At 40.4% G+C, this 27,806-nt stretch overlaps 1 protein-coding gene across 2 annotated transcripts in view; it reads right to left on the bottom strand.

Moving 5' to 3' along the window:
- The window catches only part of ADK (adenosine kinase), a 289,560-nt gene that overhangs the window by 134,179 nt on the left and 127,575 nt on the right, over positions 1-27,806 (bottom strand). For both annotated transcript variants that reach the window (XM_075422902.1, XM_075422903.1), the window contains exons 5-6: positions 20,407-20,579; positions 16,207-16,315 (exon numbers count right to left, since the gene is read on the bottom strand). In XM_075422902.1, coding sequence (XP_075279017.1) covers positions 16,207-16,315; positions 20,407-20,579 — 282 coding nt within the window. The remainder of the gene's footprint in view (positions 1-16,206; positions 16,316-20,406; positions 20,580-27,806) is intronic.

Genomic DNA, 27,806 nt, shown 5'->3' with positions numbered 1-27,806 from the left:
AACCCTGTTATTTACATTTATTCAGAAAAAACTCAAAAACCTCAAGAACTCGTGAGCAACACGCTACCGTTTTCACTCAAGGTAGACCTGGAGCTGCAGATTGCTGAAAGCTTAGAGAGTATTTTGTGCACATTTCCCTATACCATGGCCATGATCTCCTACTCTTCCCTTAGAACTTGTCTTACTCTATCAGCTCACTTACTCAAGAGTTGTAAACTCTGCTCTTACTTTGTCCCATTGTTTTATTTCTCATTTATATTTCTCTTTTTTTCTCTGTTGAAGAAAATATTTTAGAGAAAATGAACAGTATCTACATTCCTGGTTTATATATGTTTAAATATCTAATAAGAGTGACATAAGAGGAAGGGTAAAAAAGGAGTTTCTTTAATCAACATCATTGATTCAAAGCAAATAGAGGGGATGAGGTTAATTCTTGGTTTTGGATCTAAAAGAAAAATCAATGACAATAACTTCGTCCAACCCACGCCTGAACAGTTGTATTAAACAACCTCTGTGTAACTTTGGAGAGCACCTTAAACCATCACGATCGATCCGAGCACAAAGCCCTCCTCGACAAAGCTCTGCTCCACGCCGCTCAGCTCCCGTCTGGCTCAAACCCAGTGCCAGTACCCTGCTCTGCCGCAGCTGGGGCAGCGCAGCCGGCGCGGGGAACAGACTCAGCCAACTGCTTTCCAGCCTGTCGCAAGCAAACGCATGCAATGGTGGTTTTGAAGCGATAATAAATGTTGTGCAATTCATAGCGAGTTAAGTCGTTTTCTTCTTTTCATTCACGTACACTGCTTCTCGGGAGAACTCACTTCAATCCACAGGAATTTCCCTAAATCTAAATCCATTTTGACAAAGCGGCAACTTGAAAGTGTGCTTCATTTTGCATTTGACATGCTGGTATCTGCAAATTTATTTTCTGAAATGAAATTAACTTTTCTGCCGTTTTTTTTTTTTTTTAGGATTAGCTCATTGAATTCAGATGACAAGCTATCTTTTTATCAAAAGAGGAACCTACTGTAACATGTATATTAGAAATCAACTACGAATATGAATATATGACACAGTGTTTAATAAAATTTAAACAAAATTTTAATTAGTAAGTATAAAGAACAGTCAACATAATGCGTCAAATATTTAGTTCTAAGCTTCTGAGGTGGTCTTACTAGCTTATAACAATCTTTTATAAAAATCTGAGGGATGTAACAAAATTACGAGCAAAACTGGAGAAAAATTACCCTTAGATTCACTACTTCTTTTGAACCACCGACCATACACACTCCCATTAGCGCACAGTAAATCAACCACCACTAGTCTGAGGGTCTTAACAGCCAACAGTCACTGCACTTCAACCAGATACTTCTGGAGAAAAGGATTTGTTTGCTTCACCGTGCTGAACCAATGCTACCCTTTCAGGAAAACCACCCTGTAAACCAAACGGGGTATCACACATCCTAACAAAGCAGCTTAAACATGTTGAATAAAACCATGAGCAGCACTACCTGCAGTGCACCAAACTCCTTTATAACCTGCTCTTTGCCCCCTCTCTCAGTTAATTTCCTTCCATTGTGAAAAAAAGTCACACCTCCGACGTCTGACGACAGGCGCAGATTGCACCGTTGCTGCTTTTTTGGGGATTTATGAGGTCCACGACGCAGTTTTAAAGGCCCACGTGACTGTGGGCTACAAATCCTGCAGCTCATCAGCAGGAGAGGTTCTGAGAATGACAAGATGAATTTTTATATTTTACCTCAAATTACAGTAAGCAACAGAAACCTTTCATGTGGCACAAGCATATTAAACTATAAAATAAAAGACAAAGTATAGAGAACATTATCATGAAGAAGGTTGAGGTCTAAGGAGATTTAAAAAAAGGATCTCTCCCTGGAGACTAAACCAACCACCTTTGCAACATAAGGCCTCTGCTTCCATACACTCGAAATCCCGGATTTTATTGCTAAAATGGCAGTAATCTTTTTAATGCGGCAAGTTAGAGGGAACAAAGACAACAAAAGAATGAAATCCAATTTTTCTGGCCCATTATTACCAAAACAGCAGAGAGTATTTGGGGGCTGCAGAATCTGTGGTGTTCCATTATTTGAAACATTATGCCAAACACGGCTATACAAAATAAAACAAAGACAGATCAACCATATGCGTGTCCTTTTATAATGCATTGGAGACCAAAAAATACTTGATATCAGACACGAGAAGCTAAGAGCTTTGAGAAAACAAACAAACTATAAAGTTCAATATAAAAAGCAGTGTTCTGAGAAATTCTGGGAAAGCTGTCTTCTTGTCAGAGGTTTTGGTAATGAAAAAAAAACTTTACGGCAATTACAAAGCAAAATGAGTCATTAATAACAATCCTTGAGATCCGGGTAGAACCGGGTCGTTTATTACAATATATTCTCAAACGTTTGTGGCTCTTGTGGCAACAAACACTACTGACGTGGAAGATGAACCCACAACGTTTCAGAGGATTTCTAAAAGCTTTTCATTTGTTTTAAACAAGAGAGTTTAATTTGAGAATTGCTTTTACGCCTGCTCTAAAACTCCTTACTCACTTGTTGTATCAGGCAAACAGCTCCTCTTGATTTGCACAGGGCTTGTTTCTGAACCATCATCCGTTTCAGGGCAATAGTCATTTCAGAGTATTGCTAGGCAAACTTATCAGTGCAGGCAAACAGAACTCCAAAGCAAATATTACTCATGTAGAATTTACAGCTAACACGCTCTGTGCGTTTCATCAAAACTTCCATATTTAGCCAGAGCTCTTCAACTTGAAGGGACTGTAAACACATTCTAGATTTAGCCCAAAAATCTGTACAGGATTCTCTAGGCTTTTGCCTAATTCATAATGCAAATTTTTAGTTTATTGATGTCATAATAAGTATTTAATCTTACTTCAATTAAAATAATTGAGGCATATATGCAAAACCTAAGAGTACACACGCTGTAACTGATTTTTCTTTTTATTTAGCTGTGGGCTGCTGCCACCCTTCTAGTGCAGATGAGTCACTCTGCAACACCGATTTTTTTGCCAGTGGCCGTATCAACAAACCAAGGTTCTTACTATCCCAGTCCTCCTTTTCTTGTACTAAAACCAGAAACGGATTTCCATTGGACATTTTGAAATGTCAAAACCAAGAACACACATATGCTACGCCTAAAGTGCATGTACACTCAGCAATATTAAGACGTTTTTGGTTTTGTTTTTCTTGATTTATGAGTCTTCCAGATACCAGCGGAAGCAGCTTCCATGAGCTCCAAACAAAGCTATGCATTTTCCATCAAACTAAAACCCAGCTACCGTTAAAATTATAAAAATTGAAAACTTAGCTGAGTTGTAGCAAGAGGAAATACAGTATTGTAAAACTGATGTAATGTGAAGTAGTATCTATTTACAATACGATGCAGATGACTACTTTTAGCATTACAATATATAGTACTAATAAAAGTGAAAAGACATGATGACTGAACTTCGATTTTGGGAAAAACCGCTTACTGGCTATAACAATATTGCTCACTTCTTGTTAGGAGGAGAAAATGACTTTCCAAATCCCAGCCGGCGCATTAGCTGCACATGCAGAAATACATTTCTGTTCTGAGTAGAAAGGAGCAAGCAAGAGCAAAGTCTCCGGTTTGCTACTCTCTAATCTGACTGGGCTGAAGTGAGGAGCACGGGGGCAAACGTGGCAGTGCTCTTCCTTCCCGACGATACATCAGTCAGCACCAAAAGATCCTGTACTCGGTCAAATGGGATGAATTATTCTCCCGAACGGGGAAACAAGAGGAGGCAAGGATGACACTGACTCCAGGTTAAATATAAATTGTCCGGGATTCAATTATAGCTTTTTAGCTATTATAGCCATTTATAGCCTTCAGCTTGGAAAATGGGATTCATGTCCTGGGTGGCATGCTCGGTGGTGCCTTCTACATGCAAAAGTCTAAATCCACCCTTGAATTTTCTGCTTACTTACATATTCCTACATTGTACAGTCAAAATTAAAAATTTTGCCTTCAGGGCGGATATTAACTGTTGAGTGTCTTTCTGGTTGGTAATACAGGCTTAAAACCATTGCGGCTTAACAAAATCTGTTTTTAAATTTAAAAGCAATAGCTTGAACACTACAGAAAACACAGTAAATGCTCTGCCATGGTTCACAAGCATGTGAGCTGTACTCTATTGTATTATTATTACCACAATTTTTCAGAAAAAAAAACATTAAAGTACACGTATTCTTTTTATGCAAAAGAGTAACAGACACAATGTTATATCATGCCCAGCAGCATTTTTTCCTAACATCTAAAGATTTATACTTTTCCTTTTCACCTCTAACACTTCTGTCTTACTTTTCATTATTGTTCGCATTTTTCTTCTCTCACCAGGTCAAAAATCAAGAAGCAGAGGTGCAAGCCATGAATCTTTTGAACTTAAAAGCTGCAACAGTAAATCATCAGCTCTAAGGTCTTCCCGGTCCAGCGTCGCATCCCAACAGCAGCCACGAGTGCATGTCTAGACAAGAGTAGAACAGGAGGGGCACACACAATACTCTGCCAGCTGCCAACTATTTTCAGCTTAGAGGATTTCTTAACAGCGATCTGCAGTCGCAGGAAGACTCCAGTACTCTTCTGACACTCTGCCCTGTCAGGTCAGTGGTGAGATGAAAATTAGCAGAGGCAAACAGATTATCTGTTCATTGGCAAGCTAGCCTCCGGAATTACACCAGTCTTCTGTTTCTTGCCTACATGATTTCTATGTATCATTCAGAAGTCGTTTTGCTGCTGTACCCCAGCCTATGATACCACTTCATCAGAGCAGCCAGGCATCACTTATTTTAAAAACAAAATTGAAATTAACTTTTCTTACAGATGAGATCAATGCAACCGGGGGGGGAGGGGGGGCGGGAAGGCTGTTCTAGCAAACGGGTATCTCCAAAATACAGCGGCATGCCTGTAATTCTACGTTCTACAAAACAGCATGTTTGGTTAGGGAGCACGACTGAAGTTTAAAATAAAATCGATGTGCTAGATGGACTGAATAAAGTAGAGAATGTGCCTCCAATTACAGGGTTTTTTAATACCTTTTTCTGGTACTTATCTACTCAGAGATAATATTGAATGTTTTCTGTCATTCCTTTTACCGCTGTACAACACTTAGTACCAACTCTGCAGTTGGGCAGATTACTATGTGAACATTTCTGCTCAAAATAAAAGAAAGGCGACACCTGCTTTCAATTCTATTGACACAATTTTATCATCACACTGATAAAACGAAGAACTTGTTAAATTCAAATTCTGAAGGTTTGAGGGCTTTGTAATAGAAAGAAGTTCAATGCTTTCAAAATAATTAGAATCTGATGATTTTATTTAACATATTTACTGTACAAACGTTCAAACATTCAATTCTGCTACAATACAAACCTCACAGTATTCTGTGTAGGAGGCCATTCTAAAAGACTCTAACATTTTCTGTTCTCCTTCCACGAACTCCGTTTTACACTGTGCTGTTACTGAGCAATGCATTAAAGGCAGGTCGCACGATTTCCCTCACGTCAACAAATGACGGCTCAATTAGGCAGATACGAATCTACAGCCCTCAGTAGAAACTCTCTCGGGCCCATTCTCGGCAGTGTAAAGAAGCACTTCGGGACAGCACTAGTTCTGGGGAACGAACGCTTGCTGGCCTTTACATACATGCTCTTTGAAAATTTCTCTTTTTCTTCAAAGAAAATTGGATCCTTCGTGTTGTTGAAAATTCTCATTCTCTTAAAGTTTCTAAATTTTTTTTCTACATTCAGCTACAGTTCATTACTAAAATCAATAAAACCATGAGGAATTTTAAGTTTAGCACATTGCTCTACCAATTTAAAATCATCTCTTGGAAATAAGATATCTTAGTAAGTATATGAATAAAAACTCCTAAGTTCTGACTCCAGTCCTCAAAGGACAGGCAAAATTAATATTTAAGGAATAAATTCATTCTTACTTTACTTTGCTGTGATCAAATGCCTTAAGAACTCCATACACAAAAAGTCCCACTGACAGCAGGCCCAACTATAAAGGCCAATATTCTCCTGGGTGCTCTGAGGGAACGATAAGGTTGTTTCTGCTTCGTTCCAATCACGCACACCATCTTCCACGCCCATTGTTTTGCTGAATTTCTTAATTCTAACCCTACTACAAAGAGAAATCTATTAAAAATACTATGGTCTCTCGCTTCAGGTTATGCAGAGAGCATGAGACAGAATATTCAGTACCTGCCTTCTTTCTCCTACTTCTTCCATTCGTCTCACTCTTTAAGATTTTACGACTCTTTATGATGCTTAGCCTTTACTTTTCACAAAACACCTCAATGTTGTTCAGCACCAATTATACTCCATATGGTCTTAAAAAGACATGTTCAGAGGCATATGCTGAGGCATATTTCATGCTAAATACTGTTAACTGCTGTTCCCCACCATTTTCAAATTTGCAGGAAAGTATTGTTACATTGCACCTGGCAACAGCATAGTTGGCGAAAAACCATTCGAAGCAGGGGCATTCTGCAAAACAACTTCAGCAACTTTAGCATAAAACCTGGTAACAAGACAGATCTTCTTATCTACAGGTCTTCAAGGGGACATTATCAGCCACATACTACACGTGGCAAATCATGTGATTCAGAAAGGGCTTTGCAACAGACTACGAGTCTGAGTATGCTGATATTTATGGCCAATATTATCATCGTGCATCTATTAAATGGTTTTTCCCAAGCAGCTACATTATTTAGAAACATGAAACCAACACTTTGTCCTTACCTAACACAGTCCTGCCAATAAAACCTTTGGTGCAAGCATGACTAGTTTGGGAAGGTAAGAGCATTTCTGCTGGTACAGCAGCTCTGAGAAACTGTTTCCAAGTTCGGGTACTTATGCCAGAGAGAAGTGTAAAACCCCAGGAGGGTTGTCCACAGCAGCTGCATCAGGAAAATCCTCCTGTTGTGGACAAAATCTAAGTGCCCTTAGCTATTGTTTCAGCCAGACCTTTGCAAGCATTAGTACTGGGGTTTTCACCTTGTTCATATTGCTAAAATGATGTTTCATCAGTCAAGCTCTACATGCTACAATGATGGTCTGGATATGCCTCAGTGCAAAAGTAACTGGCTTTGAAATAACAAGCACAAATCTATCATTCCATAGTGCTCATTTCAAAGCAAACCATGAATCATAACTTTTTGCAAGAAAAAAAAAGAGCTTTGTATTTAAACAACTGCACTGTCCCTATTACACACATAAATGATAAACGAAACGATAATTTCAGCTTCAGACCGAGTAGTGGGCTACCACAAATAGCTTAGCTCAGCCCTCAAGTTACACACATGCACATAGTTGTTGCTGTTAAAAAAATCAACCTTCTTCAGGTAAAACAGAGCACAATTGCTGTAGTATTTTTATGTGGGTTTTAATGCAGCAGTTGATGACCTAGACACAAAGAACACATGTCCCAGGGTTTCGCAGACTATGACATCGCCACGTGGCAATGAGATCAATTCCTTCAGAAGGAAGGTGAAACTTCTTATTTCCATCAACTGCACACATAGTGGTGCATACCAATTTATTACATATTTTGGTAGTCAGCATCCAAAATAAGGAAGGTATCTCAAATTAGAAAAAAATCACAAATTTCAGGTTTTAGTCTTTAGAACAGTTTAAATTCATGATTCTTTTCAAACCTTATCAAAGAAGTACTGAAATGAAAAATAATTCAAGATAGAACCAATAATGTTTCAGTCAGAGCTTCTCCGGGATTTGCTGGTGCTCTGGTTTTGAGATTTTGCTCTAACAAAGTTGACATGGTAACAGACAAAATTCCTGTGCTCTCCTGAAGACAGCATCTAATAAGGACAGACATGCAAGAGGACCTGCAGTAAAAATTTCCCTTCAAACTGACTCACCTCGCCCCTTAGAGTATGAAGGCTTCCCTTTTTAATTTACATTTAAATAGTGCGTTAAGTCTGCCCAGGTTTTACATCTGAGCTGAGACTCAGTGTCCCTACAAGCCGAGGCACCTGGGAGCAGAGGTCTCTGTGGGTGCCCGGCCCACGCTGCCCCTCACCCTGTGACACAGCCCCAGTCGGCCTCCGCAGACAAGCAGCTTGCAGGCAGGAGACTGGTTTAGTATTTCAACAGATTGACAAATTCTACCAATGAAAAAATAAAAAGACAAGCCTGTCCTTTCCCCTCTCCCGCCTGCCCCCTCCCCAAAGCAATATGCTTTTAAAAGGGTAATGCAATCACAACCATTATGTCAATGAAAATTACATGCTGGGTTTATCTCTGTAGGTATCTGCCAAACGCAAAGCGCACACATCATCTTTGGAGTAATAATGATGTTTTATCATTTTAATTACAAACACTTTGAAAAAAATCCCTAAAGTGTACCAATTGGGGTGGTCTGAACTAACAGGAGCTTGATAGCCCAAGGGTAGCAAAAATAGATTGAGCTACCAAATTTCCTAGCAGTTCTAGCAGCTGTCGTCTTGCCTCGGGGAAGCCGGGTATTTAACCAAGCAGACAGCTTGGCATTGGCATCCGATTAGTAACGTGGGCATTGTTGGGCAGAACACGCGCGGTTCTATTGTGTCACTGTTTGATTAGCAATTTGGACAGCTATGGCATGACTTAGCTTTTATGTTTAGCTTCTGCACCTTCGCTTACAGGTACTGTGAAAGGGTATTTTCTCACTTCTCATTTGCTGCGAGTCGGGAATATTGCCTTGAACATGATCGATGAAACATGACAGGATTTAAATGTCAGGGTCAGTTGCCTCTCCATTTCTGTGCCAAAATTTTGTTGAACCGACTGCATAAGTTTTTCTAATTGGGGAGAAAAGCGAATAAGGTGAAAGCCTGCTCTTCCCTTACCACAGGATACAAATTATTTGGAATTTTAAATCGTTTCAAAACATCATTTATTCCAGTTTAACTTTACAAGGGAAAATTTCTCTTCACAAAAGAAGTCTCCGAGGGAAAATCCAACTGTTGGGGTTTCTGGGAGCAGCGGATCGATTTTTATTTTTCTAATCCCGCAGCAGCCTGACAGTTTGGATAACCACTGGGGGTGAGAACACCTCCGCTTCCAAACCAATCCGCTTAATGGCAAAAATCTTCGTTAACATGCTTCATCTCGAAAGGCTTGATCTCGGGGAATAACCTTAGCACAACAACAATATTACTCGGAGGTTTGCGCTTGAACTTCACACAGCCAAAAAGACCCCCCACGTGGCTCTTCTCTCCTGCCTTCTTTAAGTATACATCACAAATTATTGGTGCTTGTTGGCCGAGTTCAAATCACTGAACTCATTGCAAATAGTCTACTTCAGCTAGAAGTACATTCTTTTACTCTATCAAATCCATCTGAGGTAATAAGGCTTGATGTTTTATTCAACAGAGCCGAGGAAAATTGTTGCACAATAGGTTAATTCAAAATGGCAGCATAGAAAATGCATCTGTCAGTGGGGATCAAATTACAGGGCAAGCTCCTCTCAGCGCTTAGAAAAACAAGTCTGCAGTTCTACAGATTATGTGCATGTGTGTGTTTAAAGGGGTGGGAAAGGAGCTAAATATCTGAGCTAACCTCCAATTAAAGTCAATCATAAAAACAGCCAATTTAATGAGTACGGATTTCTTTGGGTAATTATAACACCAACCACTTTTTTTCTCCCTCTCTTTTAAATCTGTAATTCTGCCTTCTTGTTATTGCTTGCTTTGTCATTAATCGCCTCAGGAACTTGATTTCCTAGCAACAGACTCTGCCACCAAACATTTGGCTCCCGTTCAACGTTTTCTTTGTGAAAAATGGCACTGCTGTTGCCGCCTGGCTGCTGCAGCTAGACTGGCTGTGTAAGTGCTCTAATCACGCATTCTTCTAAAAACCACCCCAAAATCACCCGATAAAAGGAGCGATGACTGAGCTTCACTAATTACTGTGCAGAAGCAGCGTATCTGCAATTTAAAGGCTGCTGGGGTAGGAGGAGAATGACAGGAAAGGAAACGTGTATATTCTTCATATAAATAAATATAATTACTAACACAGAGGTGAACATTTAGCAATAAATATTTTTACTCCGTTAGACAGATTCTCATTAGTTTTCTATTACAGAAAAAGGAGAGACAATCTTTCTTAAAAGTTGATGATGCATTTTTCTGCATCAAGCGCAAAGCATTCATCTTCAAAGCATGACACCTTGACGATCAAACTTTGCAGCAAATAAGAAAAAAAGGTTTCTAATTCGCTTTTCCACAGAATTTACTTGAGAAAACACTGGCAAAACTGTATATGCATGAGAAGTCCTACCTGGAATGGGAGCACAATGCATACCACGTCCTAAAGACATCACAGAATGACATAACGCACGCTGCTGCCAGTTTAGACAAAGCTCTTGTTTGCATTTTGATCAAGGAAATAAAGCTGTGAATTTATGAGAAAAAGTATTTCTCCCGCATTTGTTCTGGAAGGCAGCAAGTGGCAAGTTCGCTTCCAGTTAGGCACAGAACCTATCACCTCTGCACCCCGAGAGCATCACACTTCAGCCAGCACTCCCAGAAAACGCGGTTCCTCGAGACGGGGGGGGTTTCAGGCAGGCGGTGTTACCCCTGGCCAGCAAAAAAGGCCACCACTAACTGCTGCTAGCTGGAGCTGCTTCTTTTGGGCTGAGACACTCCGAACGGGGCTTTCCTGGCTGTAGAACATATTTGTTATTGTGAGACACAGTTCTGCATGTGAAGTGGCATACATGCTGATGCCAGGGCACTGTGGCAGAAGTTATCAATGGAAAAAAAAGCTGCTGTGGAGTTATTCAAACAAACGCCTTTTTTAGGGGATATTCTGATTCCTGCGTCTCTTGCTTTCCATGATGCACACACAGACCTAGCACATCTTCAAGCAAAAACCCTATCACAAGCCATTGTAAACTATCATGCTCATCATAGCGGTAAATTACAATAAAAATGCCTTCACTGAATATGCCTCTGAAAGGAGGAGACGGCACAACAGAAATTTCATTTATACCTACATTGTTATAATAATCAGCATTTTTTCTCAAGTAGAATAGCCAAACCCCATGTAAAATACTGTAGAATGTTATTTAAGCTTTGCTACACATTGCTGACATCAAGCTTGTGTTTTGACAGACTCCTGTTGAAACCAGATAATTCCGCCATCAAGCCCACTACACCACCACAGTATCTCTCTGCTTAGACAAGCACTTAGGCATTAAAAGAAAATAAATATAAAAATACCCCAGTGTTCGTTCCAACACACTCGGGTGGCTGGAGCTTTAACAACCTCTCCTCCAGCAGGTAGGTGCGTTACACTGGGTTCATCATGACATGCCGCAACACGTGACATCTCCTACTTGAAGCTCGGCGTAAGACCAGAATACCTGGTCTCCATCACAACTGTCATTAACATCAAAATAAACCACACTTGCCCTTCACTTTGTTAACACAAAAGCGATACTGAAGGTGATGGATGTAATTTAACTGTGGGCTTAACAAATCTAAGCAGTACTAGAAAGTTTTACACTTAATGTGGTACAGCTGAAGGGCATCACCATCGAGAAATTTCTATTATTTGCTACATGGAGGCAGGAGAAGGGAATGGTTTAAACTTGTATGGATTGTGAAATAACAACAGCCCACGCGCAAAGCTGACTGAAAGTGTTATCTTCTCTGAATAAAAGGTTGTATGGCAATACTGAAAGTGAGCAACCCAAAATGCAGCTGCAGAGATATAAGTCTTAGAGCTACCCAAGAAGCTTCACTGCTCCTCTACTCTCTACCTACAATAGGTGGCACGGGAGCTGAAGATTTCAGGCACTGTGAATTCTAAAAGTACAGACAAGGGTTCATAAAGCATAAAGTAGGATGCAAAAATAGTCCCACGTCTCTGTAATGAACACAGATCTGCATGAGCATCAGCAACGCGGTACCTATATGGAACGGCTAGGCAAGGAGATGCTACATACTAGATACTACTGATGAAAGCTTGGAGAGACATCACTTCTAACACCAGCTTTTTAAGCACACAAACTATATCCACAAATTCAAATAGAGTCCCTAAACAACACGCTGCCGTTTTCCTTTGGACAGCAGAGAGACAAGCACATTACTAAAGGAAGATCTGGTTGGTTTTTGGGAGCTACTTCACTGATCCATTCTAAGCTAAGACTGAAGTTACTAGAGGTTGGGAACCTAACTGCAGTCAACACTGCCATTTCACGTGCTTAATAAAGGAAAGTCAAAGAAAAAAAACAAGAAAAACACTGAAGCACAGAAGGATCTTTCAAGAACACACTTATTACTTCAGCCCCCAGATAATCTTTGCATCAGATGACAGTGGTTCACCCACCTAATGCCCCCAACCGCAAACACTACATGAATGCAGGTGTGGGACTGAAGAACAAATTGAGTAAAGCTAAGTAAGTGGCAGAAATAAGGATGGCAACAAGAGAAACACACACCTGGGAAGCACCACACTTGTGGCATCATGTTCAGATACAGGCAGAAAGTTAAAATTCAGCTGTCTGAGCAAGCATTATCAGTTGTCGCAGAGTTCAGATTTCACAAAGTTAAGTGTAGCTTTTAATGAAGGAAAGCATTTTCTCCTTTTCCATTTTCTTCCCATTATGAAAGGACAAGTGCAAAATTCCTTCCTCACATTCAGTAACTTAGAGGTGCTAATTGGAGTCAAATGACAACTAAAATTCTCCTCAGTTTTTCTGCTCTCCTAAGTAACTCTTATCAGCAGATTTTTTTTTTAAAATCAAAACCACTGACAATAAAAATATCTTTGCGTTCCAGGCCTTCCTAAGATATGAAAATGAATAGCTATATACTGCAAGATGCACTACAAATGTTCAAACGTTTGTGTGCAATTTCAAAGCAACTGAGCACCAGCAGCTCTCACAGACGGCAGCTGGCGCTGAAGACATTGATGGTCTTAAAAAAACCAAACCCAAAAACTCAACACAAAGACTCCGTGACCCAACACATCTTAGAGAATTCTTAGAGATGTCTACATAAATACAGTGCTACCATCAGTTTGTTAAATGCCTCTGAAAATAAGACAAGCAAGGTGCTCATATATGGAGTTTAACCACCCAAGCTTGGAAGACGCACCTCTAACACGTAGGAATTCTAAAATTCCAGTCCCGACAGAAAGCACAGATTCACGGAAAGAAAGAAAAAAGGAAAAAAGGAAAACAACACATGCACACACACCACAACTTCAGATTACTTTCTTGTCGGTTTTGTGTCCCATTCACAATTTCAGAGACAGAATGACAATGTTTTGTGTTATCGTAACTCTCAGCTTCTTCCGAAATAAGGGAAATGTCTGAGGAAAAGACATTTTCTAGCCCCAGTAGGAACCCAATAAAATCCCTCACAGTGAATTCTAATCAGGCACCAGCAGCACAGCCAGCTGATCCGCAGCGAAACGAGTATGACAGACTGGAAGATACGATGTCAATGGTAGAAATTACTGCAAGTATATGAATTACATCTGGAGAAGGGAAAGAAATTGCATAGAGTTTGACAGTACGTGTAATCTGTCTTAAATGATACAAAGTAGAGTCATTTGAAAGGATTAAAATATACCTTTAAAGTTTACCATCTTTGAGAAAGCTGGGCCAGGCTCTGTATTTCGCTTCTATCTGTGATTTACAGAGTCCTATTATTTGCTAGTCTTTCTCCAATTTGTCTGCCGGATCTGATTACCAGATGGCTAAAATAAATGTATTGTGTTCTTTCATGGTAACAGAAGTTGTCTTTAAGGGTTCTGTCACGGCTTCACTACCTTTCCCTTTGTACCCACTCCTCCCTCTGTGAATTGATTAGATCTCCGAGCTGAGTTTCATCTGAGGGCCATTCTGCTGAACGCCGCATTGAAAAGCCATTATCTATTCTAGGAAGCACATACAAATGACCACGGGGTATCACAGACCGGTCCTGAAGCAACAACTGCCCTACTCCGCCAAGCAAACAGATTGATTGATCATCTCAGGACACTGACTTCCAGAGTAAGTATCTGTCACTACCATACGGTCTAAAGCAATCCAAGAAATAGGTGACAGCTGGATAGAAAGAAGGAAATGAAAAGCAACATATGCATAGTGCAAAGCCAAGGAAGGTACGAAGACAGACATCAGTAGACAAATCAATGACTTGGAGAGCTACCCTGCACCTCAGGAGCAGTAATTGTTCACTACGTGGTTTTGTTTAATCTGGTAAACCGCTACAAACCTGCAAGCAAAGAAGCTTAATGAAAGAAAAGGGCACGAACGCACTGCAGCAGGAGGGAACGCGTACGGTTCTACACATTGCCCCCTTCCCTTAAGTAAAGTTACACATGCAGTTTGTAATCTGAAGTGATAACACTGTCCCAGAAATCTCTGAGATAAGCCCATGCTACAGGTGTGAACGAGGGTCTTTGCCCATCAGATCTCCTACAATCAGATGTTTCCCTGATCTGAATTCCATTTTGCAAATATCTAATGCAATTTGTTCGCACTTCAGCGTTATTTATTTATCCATCAACATATGTGCATCTTGGGTTTTATTTTCATTTTCCTACAATAACTCTCTGTCTCTTAGCCAAAGCTTGGATGTCGTAAACTGGCACCTGAAGAGCAGCGTTTAACGTATATGAAAATCAGTGTAGTGAATCACCTAGTCAAAATTTAAGCGATCAAACTGACTGAACACAGATGAGTGGCTTCAGAAGTCAAATAAGATGAAGGCTGTATCTTAAAAAACCCAAACCTGTTTTTCACCTCATGTAATGCTTCCCACTTTTCCTGAAGCATCTCCACTAAGTTTAATTTTTATAAATTGCATGTTGGAAACTTCATTGTTAATTATATATAAGCATGGTAAAATTTTACACAGCTTAGTGCAGTATAGCTTTTGGCAATATTTGCCATTCTTCTTCTTTATTTAAACTATACTCTTAGCTTTTCAACATTTTTTTAGCCAATAGCATTAATTTGGAACATTTTTTTAGCCAATAGCATTTGGAACAGACTGAGGTGTACTTATTGGGATATGAAAACTCGAAACACTTGAAAAACAGAAATAAAAAAGGAGTAAACAATACAGCTATGTATTTTTTTTAACAGCAACATATGGTCATAGCAGTGGGACCTATTTTCTTTGTATACTGAGAAGGTCGTAAGTTTTTTTTGACAGTGATAAAGGGGCAGTCTTGGCCATACACAAGAATCAATAACAACCATGTAAAGCCTACAGCAGTGCACACTAACAGGCTGCAGGAGACGTTAACACTAGCTAAAAGAAATAACTGTATTTTCAATGAACTTGTTCCTCTCGGATAATCAATTTTTTACACTTCTTACCAGCTGTTCCCACATAGCTCAGGTAGCGGCATGGAAGCAGCTGTCGTACCGAATCCATATATTACATGCATGTTATGAGGTTTTAATCTGTCATAGATGTTTTACGTTTGCTAATTTTGATCAGTCATATCAACTCGAGAGCAAGATGAAAACAAATTCACCACTTCTATTTAGGCAAGATGTAATCTAAACAAATACACTCATCTGGCTTGATTCATTCTGGATGGGAAAAAAGAATACTAATTGTGAATCTACTAATGCCCCATCCTCAGAACCCCTTTATTCCAGAAGTAAGATTTCGTCATTAAAATCAGTTTGCCCCACCGCCCACATTCAAGAGATTTGTCACAATCATTGTTTCTGAAATACTGAGTTATAAGGTGCCGCAGTAATTACTATGGAATAAATAGCAATTAAGATTGTTCACACAAATAAGCTCAAACTGTTTGCAGTGAATAATTATGCTAATAGTGTTTTTCTACATAATTTGTGCATCCTTCACAACAATTTACTAGAAAATGTGAAATGTAAATTTGATGCACTACTACAAAAGCTCTGAAAATGTTTAGTTCTTACGATTTTTTCCCACTAATTTAAGAAAGCACACAACTAAAAGATACTTCTATATTTGCAGATTTAAATTCGAAGAAATCAAACTATGCTGAAATTGAAGCAGTTGTTTTCTTTCGTTGTATTCCTACAAAATCATCCTAAACCATACGCAACAGATATGCTCACTGCTTAAACCTCACAGTGTTGTAACGCAAATTATAGCAATTTGAAAGAAGCTGAACTTACTGCTATGTAATAAACTTTGGCCTTTTCCACCAACTTCCAGTTCTTCTCCAAATCAAGATGCTTTTCCTTCTTATAGCAATTAGCAGCAGCGAGGTTAGCTACAAGAGACCTGAAAGTGATCAAAAACCAGGCATTAGATCCTCTTTAGTTGACACCACTGCAAATTTCTCACAAGGAACATAAAAACAATTAACAAAGAGCATCATGAAACACATATACTTTATTTGACCATTGCATAATATTTAAATATGATTTAAATTAACCCAAATATTAAATAACATGTTCTAAATCCAGCTCTACAGTTTATGTAACCTATCACTACCACGCTGTTCACATTCCTTCATTTGCTTAGAATCCATCTTTGCTACAGTTTGTGATCGAACCCCTTGGTACGGCAGAGCATCTGCAGATTGTCAGTAAAATTCTTCTGGTATCTAACACCTAAAGGAAAGCAGCTACTCCGGCTTATCTTCAGAAAACTGTTTTCCCTCACTAGAACCAAGGAGTTGATGGATATGTATGTCTTGCCTTTGCCATTTTCCAACTAATAGTTAGATTATTTAAAAAGGGGGTGGTTTGGGGTTTTCCCCCCATTAGGTTCATATTTTCCTTTGGCAAATGAAAAAGGGTCACGTTGCTACTTCAAGATGAACTGTTAAAAAAACAGCTTTGGCTTAGCTGTGTATTACTAGAAAACTACCAAAAACTCATTTCTACTTCATTCTTTCCCAACGAATTATAACACAAGCCATGGGACACAACTTCTAATAGCGAGAACAAAAATGCTTGTATCCTGTTTGCTTTGTTACATGTAAGATACATTCCATTTTAAATCCGCCTCTTCACCCTTGCAGTTCAGCCTTACGAAACACACAAAACTTTCAGGTGTACTCCTAAACACAGGTCATACAAAGATGGTTATGCACTCGCTCTCCACTCTGGCTACCATGACCAAATCATTCTGTGCAATTTTACTATGAGAACATTTAATAACATCCAATATTTAGAGAAGCGGAATTGGGGAAACAGACATTTCTATGCTGGCATACAGAGTTTTAAATTTAATTTTCAAGATGTAATAGTCATAGGGTGCACTTTTAACATCAGACATCACTGTTTTGTGATATTTAAGTACATTAGCTAGATAAATAATGTGCAATTACAGATACAACATATGGCTATTGAAAACTTTAGCCTTCTCCAACACGCATACAATTGATGCTGTATGTATCATCCTTCTCCATATAGATGCTTCTACAACCCAGAGACCATGGGACGGACTGAACTGCTGGTCTGCTTCTACCGAGTTATGCTGCTGCCTCTAGACTGAGGACCAGCCACAGGTGTTCGGAGGCCAATACACTAGAAATTCTTGAAAATTCATTCCACCTGAAAACAGTCTCTTAGCACTATCAGCATTTCTCTTTGTCCTATTCAATAAAAGACAAACAAAAGCCCAAAATGATCCCTTACAAAGACAGCAACCAAGTCTTCTTGTAAACTTCCTGAAGCACTCATCACTGACAAACCTTGTGACTTCAACAATTCAAGTACAGAAAAATAAAAAGTGAGATTAACTTTTTCTGCATGTATCACAACACATAGCACAGTTCTGTGTTGTTTCATCCCCAGAATATTCTTGGCGCCTATCTCTAATTCTAAAGCCTAAAGGCAAAGAGAACGAATGTGAATTTGGAACGTTAAAAATAATTACCAACAAATAGACCAAGTCTCTGTAGCGGCATAAGTAATGGGGCAAAAAGTCTAATTCTTGATGAATGTTATCATTTCAATGACAAGAAATACACAGGAGAACTAAGTAAATCCCAGACAGGAACGTGCATAACTACAGCAATCTTCTGTAAACCGAATTTAAAAAGCAAATTAAATCTTTCAGTTTTGGCAAATCCTAAATATCCATCAAGGACCTAGCTAGAAAAATATTGTCTGTCTACTTATGTTGCTAAGGGAAAAGCAATTATGTTCCAGAAAACTAAGCAAAGACTCCATGTTTCCTTTCACTTACCACATGCCCCTGACACTGCAGACCTCGCTCTCTGTGGCTACACCCAACTGCAGAGGCACTCTGCACGTGGTGCGTAACAGAAGACAGTTACACTGAAGATAGAGCACCAAGTTTTTCCCAATTCAAACTGTACATCTACCAGCACTAAGGCCAACAAGCGGGACACAGACAATGTAGACGATGTGCACGTGGGTGTTTCTCAGCAGAATGCACGAATCAAACCCACAGATTATGCTGGAGTGTAGGTACCACCTTCAGAGTTCGCTCATATGTTAGAATTTTCTTGAAAAGCTCCGAGAAAACAAAGTGCAGCAGCATTGCTAAGCTAGAGAATTCAGAGTGATAATCACCAGTTAGCTCAGAATCCTTTCCTGCAGAAAGCTAGGTAGACTTAGCAGATACAAAAAACTCTGACATCGGGGCGCCTGGAACGTAAATACACACAGCCACTTGCTGGGGACACTAGGAGTGCTATCAGCCAGGTCCTCCCGAAGGGACAAGGAAGCCGAATGACCTGCAGAAGGAAGTCAGCGCGTACCTCAATTGGGACACGAGGTTAATCAGTAAATAGAGCTATCAACTGGGGCCAGGCTGAAGTGACTCTTACCAACACAGAAAATACTGAAGAACCAAGAAACAATCAGAGGATAATTAAAGATTGAGAATAAACTTGCTCTCACTAGAAGAGGGGGGGTTGCACAATACAGCCTTTAGCAACAACCACTGGTCATTTTTTTCTGTCTCCCGAGGAGGGAAATAAGTCTCTCGTATTCCCTGCACACTCTCCAGCATGCTCAAAACAGCGACTGAGATGCAGCCACTGTCTCCAGCATTTGAGCAAACATTTGATATTAAGAGAGAAAAGTGGTTTACGTTAGCAAACCAAAACCACTGCATAATAAGTCAGAGAAGTAATTGCAGACATTTTTATGCATAAATTTACCTAAACTTCTAGGAAATGGTGCTTGCTACAGGGTGCGTACACAGACGCTATGTGACTGAAGAGAGGATCACAGAGCAGAAACATCTTTCTTGCTTGTCTTCTCTTTGAAAAACTGAATATGGATCCTGGAGATCAAGGTGTAAGTCTCTAGACATAATTAGTGTCAAAACTCCAGATGAAGATGAATGAACTTCCTTCCTCCACCGAGTATGTACATCCATTCCTGAGTGTAAGACATTATGTACAACATTAAATTGGGAGGGACAGGTTGATAAGCTGGAGGACAAGGCTGTCTGTCATTCAGTGACTCTTCAAAAGCCTGGAGAATTGGGCTGACAGAAAACTTGAAGGCAAATGCAAAGTCATGCAGCTCAGATGGACTAACTCCCACGTAACAATATAGGCTGAACGTCGACAGGATACAACACAGCTTTGCAGAAAAGGACCTAGAGCTGCTGGTGGACCAGGCTTGGAACACGAGTCAGCAGCATGCCCACCCAGAGGGGGTTAATCACATTCTGGTCTATATGAGCAAGCACGCAGCCAGCAGGACAAAGGAAGCTGTATATTTGGAACAGAGGAAAAACTCCCTTCTGGTCTGCAGACCTCATGCGGAGTTCGTGTCCAGCTTTGAGCTTTCCGTTACAAGGAGGACACTGACATAATGAAGCAAGTCCAGCAGTGGGCCATCAGGATTATTAGGGAGTTGGAACACGTGACAAATAAAGAAAGGCTTGGTTGAGCCTTAAGAAGAGGTACCTAAGGGGAGACCTTCCTGCCATGCTCTAATATTTAATGAAAGTTTACAGAGAAGATGGAGCCAGACTATTCTTGGACAGAAAAAGGAACAGACACAAGCTGGAAGAAGGAAAATTCCAACTGAGGATCATCAAAAGAATTTCTCCCATGAAGAGTGGACAAACACTGGAACAGGTTGTCCAGAGAGGCTGTGCAACCTCCATCCTTGGAGATATTAAAAACCCAGCTCGACACGGCCCTGAAGAACCTGATCTAACTTCGAAGTTGGCCCTGCATTCTGCAGGGATTTGGAACAGATGTCCACTCCAACTGAAATTTTTCCAGAGTTCTACATCCTACATGGAAAATCCTCCCTTCAGTTCACTTTGCTGCCTCTTGCCTTTTCTAATTCTACCCAAAACATTCACCAACCTCTCCGGAAGTCTGGTGTGGATTTTAATTATTGGACTGGAAAATATCAAAGGCTCCTGACCTGTTATCACTAGTGATGCAGGCAGCACAGGTTCCTGTTGGTTCTTCATTCTGCTCATAGTAATGGGCATCCACATGAGCTTCCTCAGCCTTCTTCTTCAAGATCTCTCCAAATTTATCTTTGCCAATGCACCCAAAGAAAGTTGCAGCTTTGTAAGGGCTCTGAATCATCCACTGCAGATTGACAGAAAAACAAAAAAACACACAAAAAATTACAAAGTTAGCATGCCTGATACATTATTTATTGCTATTTTTTTCTCTCCACTGGTCATATTTAATTCTGTGCTTACAGAGCACTGTGACATACAGAACACTTCTACGCATGAAGTAAAAAACATCTGGTACACCAGGGGAGGGAAGGTCAGCAAAGAATAAAAAAATTTACCCTTAATGATCCCATTGAGCGTTTAATATCTAATGTAAAGCTTAAATACACATGGTTCGCTATCAAATAAAGTAGTCTGTTTTTATAAGGTAATTCAAAAGAAGTTCCCTTGCTCAAAGGAGATGCCCCTACACCTACATTTAATCAAGCAACATCTGGTATCTTTGAAGAAAATTTGTATAAAAAGACAAGATAAAAAAAAAACCCAAACAAAACCCCCCACAAAAACCAGAGACAGCACATGAGGAAAACAATACATTTGAGAAACCTAAGAAGAAACATCCTGCAACATTCACCATATATACAAAAACTAAATGGCACTGAAAATAACCATTTGTGTCTACCATTTAATTATACACAAAAAAGGAAATGCTCCCCATTTACATTGTTAAACCATGCACGAAAATATCTATCTCCAACTTTGTTAAGAACCGTTCTGTCACTTGAATTGTAAAGAAAGAGCGCAGTGTTGCTAAGGTGCCAGGTTATTTCACAATGCTCCTCTTTTATTAATACAAACTATGTATCATTCAACTGTAAATGTAGCACCATTTTGTACTAAGTTTAAAAATAGCATTTCGCAGCAAAGTAAAATCAAGAGTAAATTAAAAAAATAAATGTGAAGAAACAATCACCCTGCTGGTGGTGAGTCAACCAACTGAAGTCATTATAATTCACTCTAATTACAGTCAGAAAGCTTATCCACTCAATCTATAGTATGAATTAAAGGCTACATCAATTTACTGCTATACTAAAACCCTACTTATAATTGTTTCCTAATCAAGATTTAAATAAACGATAATGTCTCCATTACAAAGCAGCATTAGTGGTAGCTGTGGGTTGTAGAAAGGTCAAGTAACTGAGTTGCAAATACATGCTTAGTCACAGCTTTATTACTTCCAGCTCCAGAGGAAAAAAAAAAAAAAAAGAAAAAAATCTTTAGTCATGTAAAAGTCTTCATTAATAAGGCAAAGGTGGACAAAAGTTGCCAGGCCTCTCTCCTGCCGCAATTTAATATATATAAAGTTTAAGGACAACAAAGATTGTGTCATCATGTGGTGGCAGCGTTCAGTGTCTCTTTCATGAAATGCACACTACATATGCTCTGCTAATCTGTTCCATATCACTCAATATAAGTTAAGAAACTTCCTAACAAGAGGATTATCTATGTTACCTTTGTATTTTACATACGTTTGCGCATACATAGCACATTTTTGCACAGCGTTCATTTGGGACGTCTTAGGCACCGTAATACTTTATATTTGGAGGTATGGTTAAGCAGAACAGATTATTTAACAAGGCTAAAGATGTTGTGACCTACTGTAAGCAAACAAGGAACCAATTTCCACACCAATAAGAACAGCAGTACCTGAAGCCTCGTGTTCCACGTTGAAAAGCATGCCTCTCTCTCAGGAATAACACGAATAAATAGAGATCACTATGAACGGCATTTACCAAAGCATCCCACCCCAACAACTCTTCAAAAAACACAAGACTTCAAACTGCACCTTAGGCTTACAATATTTCATCAAACTGTGTAACTTTTCCATCCTTTATATCTAAAGTCTGACAACATTTGGAGCAGCAGCGAGTAATATTTCACATACATCTGTGAAAAAATGAATTTCTGTTCAAGTATCACAGTTGTGGCTATTGTACTGTACCTAACTGTCACAGCCCTTAATTTAAATGTAAGTAAAGTCATTCTTGAGAATCAGAAGTCATGATATTGGATTTCTTGAGATGAACCTCTGTACATTGTGCAGACCACTTCTTCCACAAGCAGTGATTCTGCTCACCCCCAGGATTATGTGAGAGACAGGTTTGGTATGTAGGGGTCTATTCCCACTATACAGATATTCTTCTCATGGGAACATCTGAGCTAAGTCAACCAACACTGAGGAAGATGGAGAAGTTGTTCAGCAGCGTTTCCGGAAAGATCCTCTCATCACAGATCTCCAGTTACAAAATATTCCCAAACTGCCTGGAATTATCTCCACACACTCCAACAATAACGGCGAGGAGGTGTTGCTACTTGCAGAACTCCTCCAAACAGTTCCTCCTTTCCTCAGCTAAAAGGCTACACATTAGTAAAGGCAAAAAACAGGTATCTCATTGCAAATCTGATGAAACGAAACCACGGAAGTATCTCTGTGGCATCCCACTGAAACTGCACCTAGCGGAACGAGTCACAGCAGGCAATTTGTGCACAGTGTGAAAAAACAGAAGAGACAGAACAACATCTTCAAGGCAGACTCTGGAGCATTTTTTTTTTAAATTTGACCCTGGATTGGAGTTTAATTTTCAATAACCTGATATGGAAAAAACAGGCTTCTATGAGCTACTTCACACGCCATTGCTGCTGTTGTCACCCGCATCATTTTGGCTAAAACACCCTAAACGGGAACAGGGGTCAGCCATCACCAGGCATTTCTCACCATGAAGCAGTCATGCAGCACTATATCCTACATCAAATGAAGGCCAATAACAAACCGCACACATTAGTGCCAGGTATATGGTTATATAAACTGCAAATTTATTTTATAGATTTATGTGGAATGCAAGATTTAATTGAATGAAAAAGACTCTAGACAGAAGCGGAAAATGACCCAGCTCAGCAGGCGCTGGCATAATGAGTTAATTATCCAGGGTCTGGCGAGGCAGCGAGGCAGCTATTAACTAACAGTACTGACAGTCAGGTCAGGAGAGGTTGGCACCTGGCCGCACCATGAATCCTCACCATCACCCGCAGGAATCGGAGGCTGCTAATGGCCCAAAGACAGAAGTGTCAAAAGTAGGAACTTATCGCTAAGGAACAAGACAGCCTCCGGAGCGGGATACCACAAGGAAACTCCAAATCTAGACTGGCTTATGAAATCTAATGTGTTTCCCCATCCTGAAGTTTTCTTCCGTCAACGCAGCTTGGACATCAGGTACACACAAGGACCTGACCTTCTCAGTTCGGATCAGCTCCCGCGACAGAGGAAGGAGCATGGGAAATGTTCACCTTTCACATGTTCTCTTGAATTAAACAGATTGCATTTTACTTACATTTTTGTTGCATGCACCCTGTTAAGCCAAAAGCAAATATTAACTTTAAAAAAAAAAATAAAAATCTAGTTCTTGCATTTAGCATAAACCCTTCTTAAAGTTAGGCTGATTTCAATAAGCATAATCTAATCTCAGATCACCCTACCCCTGCAGGCCCATTACAATTAAATACTGAAGCCAGTGCTTCCACAAGAGGCCAGCACCCTGGCCACTCCAGCACACACTAGAGTGACAGAATCCTTCTCTCCTTGTTTTCATGAGGCTAACTTGGGCTCACAGTAGTAGGAGCACCTGTTCAAGCGTTTTTTCATGATCAGAGTGAACAGGGTGAACAATTTGGCATGCTTTAGCTCTCAGGGCAGTGTAAGAACCTGTGTGTCCCAGGGAGCGGGTGGCAACTGCAGAGAAAAGCATCATCTTTTCTTGCAAGATGTTGAGATGCCAAGAAAACTCGGTAACAAGCAAAACTTCTGAAGACTCAATTGTGGCTTTGTGAGACTGCTTGGAGTTAACTATGTCCCACTCTTTCACATCCTCAGACTCAAAGATGTGGTACACCTATCTCCCACCTTTATCCAACTAGAAAATGGCTCTGAAAGCAACCTTTTCTCCGAGTTCCAGAAGCATTTCTAGAAGCATTTCTTTCATCACTAGAGAAGGGACTTGACTTTGATTTGCTACTCAGCGCTGTCTGTTGAGAACAATATTCAAGATAAGATGACAGCTACCTGAAAGGTCCCTTACCCCCCCCCAATGCCCCTTCATACTATGCAAAAGAAAATCAATGGTCTTGAGGAATTAAAGAAAGAAAAGGAGAGAACGGAGTTCTTCGATTCGTACATCCCAAGCTTCTCCTGTTTCGCTTAAGAATGCCACGCTTCTGCCACAGGGGCAGAGTCCAGTACCCTGTACCACACCACCTGATCTGCACGCAAAGCTTTTCTCCGCTGTTCCTGCCAAGTTCACTGTAGAGGAGGACCTCTACCTGACAGGCAAAAAGCAGCAACACTAAACAGTTGATCTAATTTACCTCCCTATCTGCAGCTGCAAAGACACTTCCCCTGCAACAGCAGAGTTTGCTCCTGCTGGGTCTCAGCACACAATCCCATAAGACTTACAAAGAAACATCACACTGATGAAGCTTCAGACAGCTTTACAACCCTCTGACTGAAACAAAGATGCTTCAGAAATTATTTTATTTTACTGCGACTCTAGGCTTTGCTGTTAAGTGCTACTGTTAACTGGCCAACGTCGATGACCAGAAGGTCAGGTGACCTGACCAAGGACGCTGACCAAGACAGTGGCTATCAGTCCCACCTTGTTCTCCATCTGAACTCCTTAGCTCCTGAATTCTTTTTTAAAGCTGCAGCCAGCAGCGCATTGCCACAGCTGTCAGTCACCTTAAGCTAACAATGCCAAAGCATATGAAGCTTTGCTGAGACTGACATACCTTCTGCACACAGGAGTTTGCGGCTGTAGACTTGAATCCTAAATGCCTAGGACTGACAACACAACTGGAAGCGTTATGCCCCTTCGCAGTGAAGGATCTTCAAAACTCATTAACACCGAATACAGACATCTGAAGTGCATCTAAAGTGCCTTCTTTGAAGCTGGACTCTTCTCTGCATGATGTGTCAAATCTGATCTTATTTTAAATTGCAGCTCACAGAGCAAAGGACTCCAAAGACCTAAAATTAGCTAAGACTTAAGATGCTTGCTAAAATCTAAACTAAACAATGTTAGCAACTACTCATGAAGCATTCTTTTTAGTAAATCAGAAGAGAAAAGGCTTCTTTTTATACAGCGCTATTTGCAGTATTGCTTATTTTTACATTCTGAATTTTAGAATGAGTCCGTACACGTTGCAGAAGGTTTTACCAGTCTGTTGTACCCCTAGGACATGTCCCATCACCAATTACATACACAGTCCATTAAAAAGCTCTTACAAATATTTTTAGGAATATTGTAGGTGCTGAAAGAAACTAAATCACACTTCATCTTAGAAAACAAGAGGAAATGAAAAAAAGTGGGATGAAAAACTAAATCATTATGTCTATCTTAACAACACGAAAACCTGACAATATGCAAAACAACTCTGAAAAAAGACTTCAGTGTCACTGCTGCAAGTGAGCTCACGTTTTTCTTGTGAAGGATATGATACACCTCAAGCACAACTGGAACGCAGCATTCTGTCACCATCACCCACGCCACATCATTTAAACTCCCTACCGCGGGGGGTTAACCCCAGCCAGCAGCTAAGCCCCCACCCAGCCGCTCTCTCAATCCTCCCTCCTGGGGAATGGGGGAGAGAACTGAAAGTACAACAGTGAAAAAAAACCCCCTATATGGGTCAAGATCACAAAAGCAATCCTTCACCACTTCCCACCAGCAGATCAATGTTCAGGCAGCCTCCAAGCCATGGCTACCTTGGAAAAACTCCCCCTAGTTTTATTTATTTATTTCACATGGCCCGGACTATCTGGTCAGGTGGGGTCAGCTCTCCCGGCCGTGTCCCCTGCCAGCGTCTCCCCCAGCTGCAGCCTGCTCGCTGGGGCAAGCAGAGTGAAAAATCAGAGGCGGCCGTGACGCTGGGCAAGCGCTGCTCAGCAACAGCTAAAACCTTGCTGTGTGAAACAACAACCTCAAACTCAGCACCATCCGGGCTGCTATGCAGAAAACTAGCAGACCCACCATACCTGCGCCAGAATCATTGTTATGAGAATACAGCAGCAAGACCCCGGAAAACAGATGAGATACTACAGCTTTGTTCCAAAACCTCTGCAATCTTTTTTCCTTTTGTTCATTGATCAACATTCAAAGATTGCAACAGCTATTATCACATAATGGCCACATACGAAAAAAATGGCAAAGGAAAAAATAAGCTTATCTCCATAAAAGCAGGCTTGCAAAAAGGAGCCCCATGTCCTGCACGGTAATTCTTCCACCATTCGCTGAAGCTGCCAAATCTTGCAGGAGGAAGTGATATTGTTCAAATGCATGACAACACCCTCGAGCAACTTCCAGTCAAATGAGATAAAAGTGATAATATTTTTTTAAAGGAAAAGACTAGCTAAAGCCTTGCACTGAGACCAATATCTAAATCTTATCAGGATTTGGTTCAACGTGTACTATCCAAATCTCTGCACAGAGATATCTATTAGCTGTAGCGTGGTGTCACAGGTAGCGTTTTGCTATAGCTTTTCCCATTAAGATGTCTATCAAAATGTTAATCACCAGGAGCAGTACTTCATTCACTTCTACATCTGAAAACACAGCTAACAAACTGCCTCTTAACAAAATCTATAATCCAAATAACTATTTTCAGTGCTGCTATTCTTTCGGATTCCATTTCCTATTCTCTCCCTCTCGCTCTTCACCTGCTTGTCCACTGTTTTATTTTTAGTCTAGTTTGTAAGCTTTTTGCTGTACAAGGAAATGCAAGTGTATTTTCTGTAATTAAACATGTAGTTGTCCTATTCCAAACTTTCAATGTGGCCAAAAGCTAGGTCTCTCTTTTATTGCACCCCTTAAATACTAGGCACCTAAGTCCAATCTTCCTTACTCCATCACCCTCTTCTCCTGCATGTATAATGCCACAGGTCTGCCTCAAACACCTGAAGTGCTGCAGCCTCTCTTCTGCAGTTCACTCTATGTTATCTGAGGGCCAAGGCAAAACATCTTCTGCAAGACCTTACCAGGCACACACTGAGACCGCAGCTGGCCTTGGGTCCCTTCCCCATTTGCAGCACAGAACCGGAGACATCAACCACCTCCTTCATCTGAGGTGTCGCTCCCTTTGCCTTTCCACAACATTAACGCAGTCCCTTCTCAAAACCAGGTAAAAGATGACACTCCTACAAAACAGGGCTGGCCATGCCAGTTCTCCGTCACTCAGACGATGGTTACACCAAAGGTATCACAACGGTAAGAATTCCAGGTTTACTCACGCCTCATCCGCGGCTGTT

Source organism: Opisthocomus hoazin, chromosome 6 (assembly GCF_030867145.1).
Source record: "Opisthocomus hoazin isolate bOpiHoa1 chromosome 6, bOpiHoa1.hap1, whole genome shotgun sequence".
Lineage (NCBI taxonomy): Eukaryota > Metazoa > Chordata > Aves > Opisthocomiformes > Opisthocomidae > Opisthocomus > Opisthocomus hoazin.
Note: the sequence above shows the minus strand (reverse complement) of the source record. Positions and strands in the feature narration are given on the sequence as shown.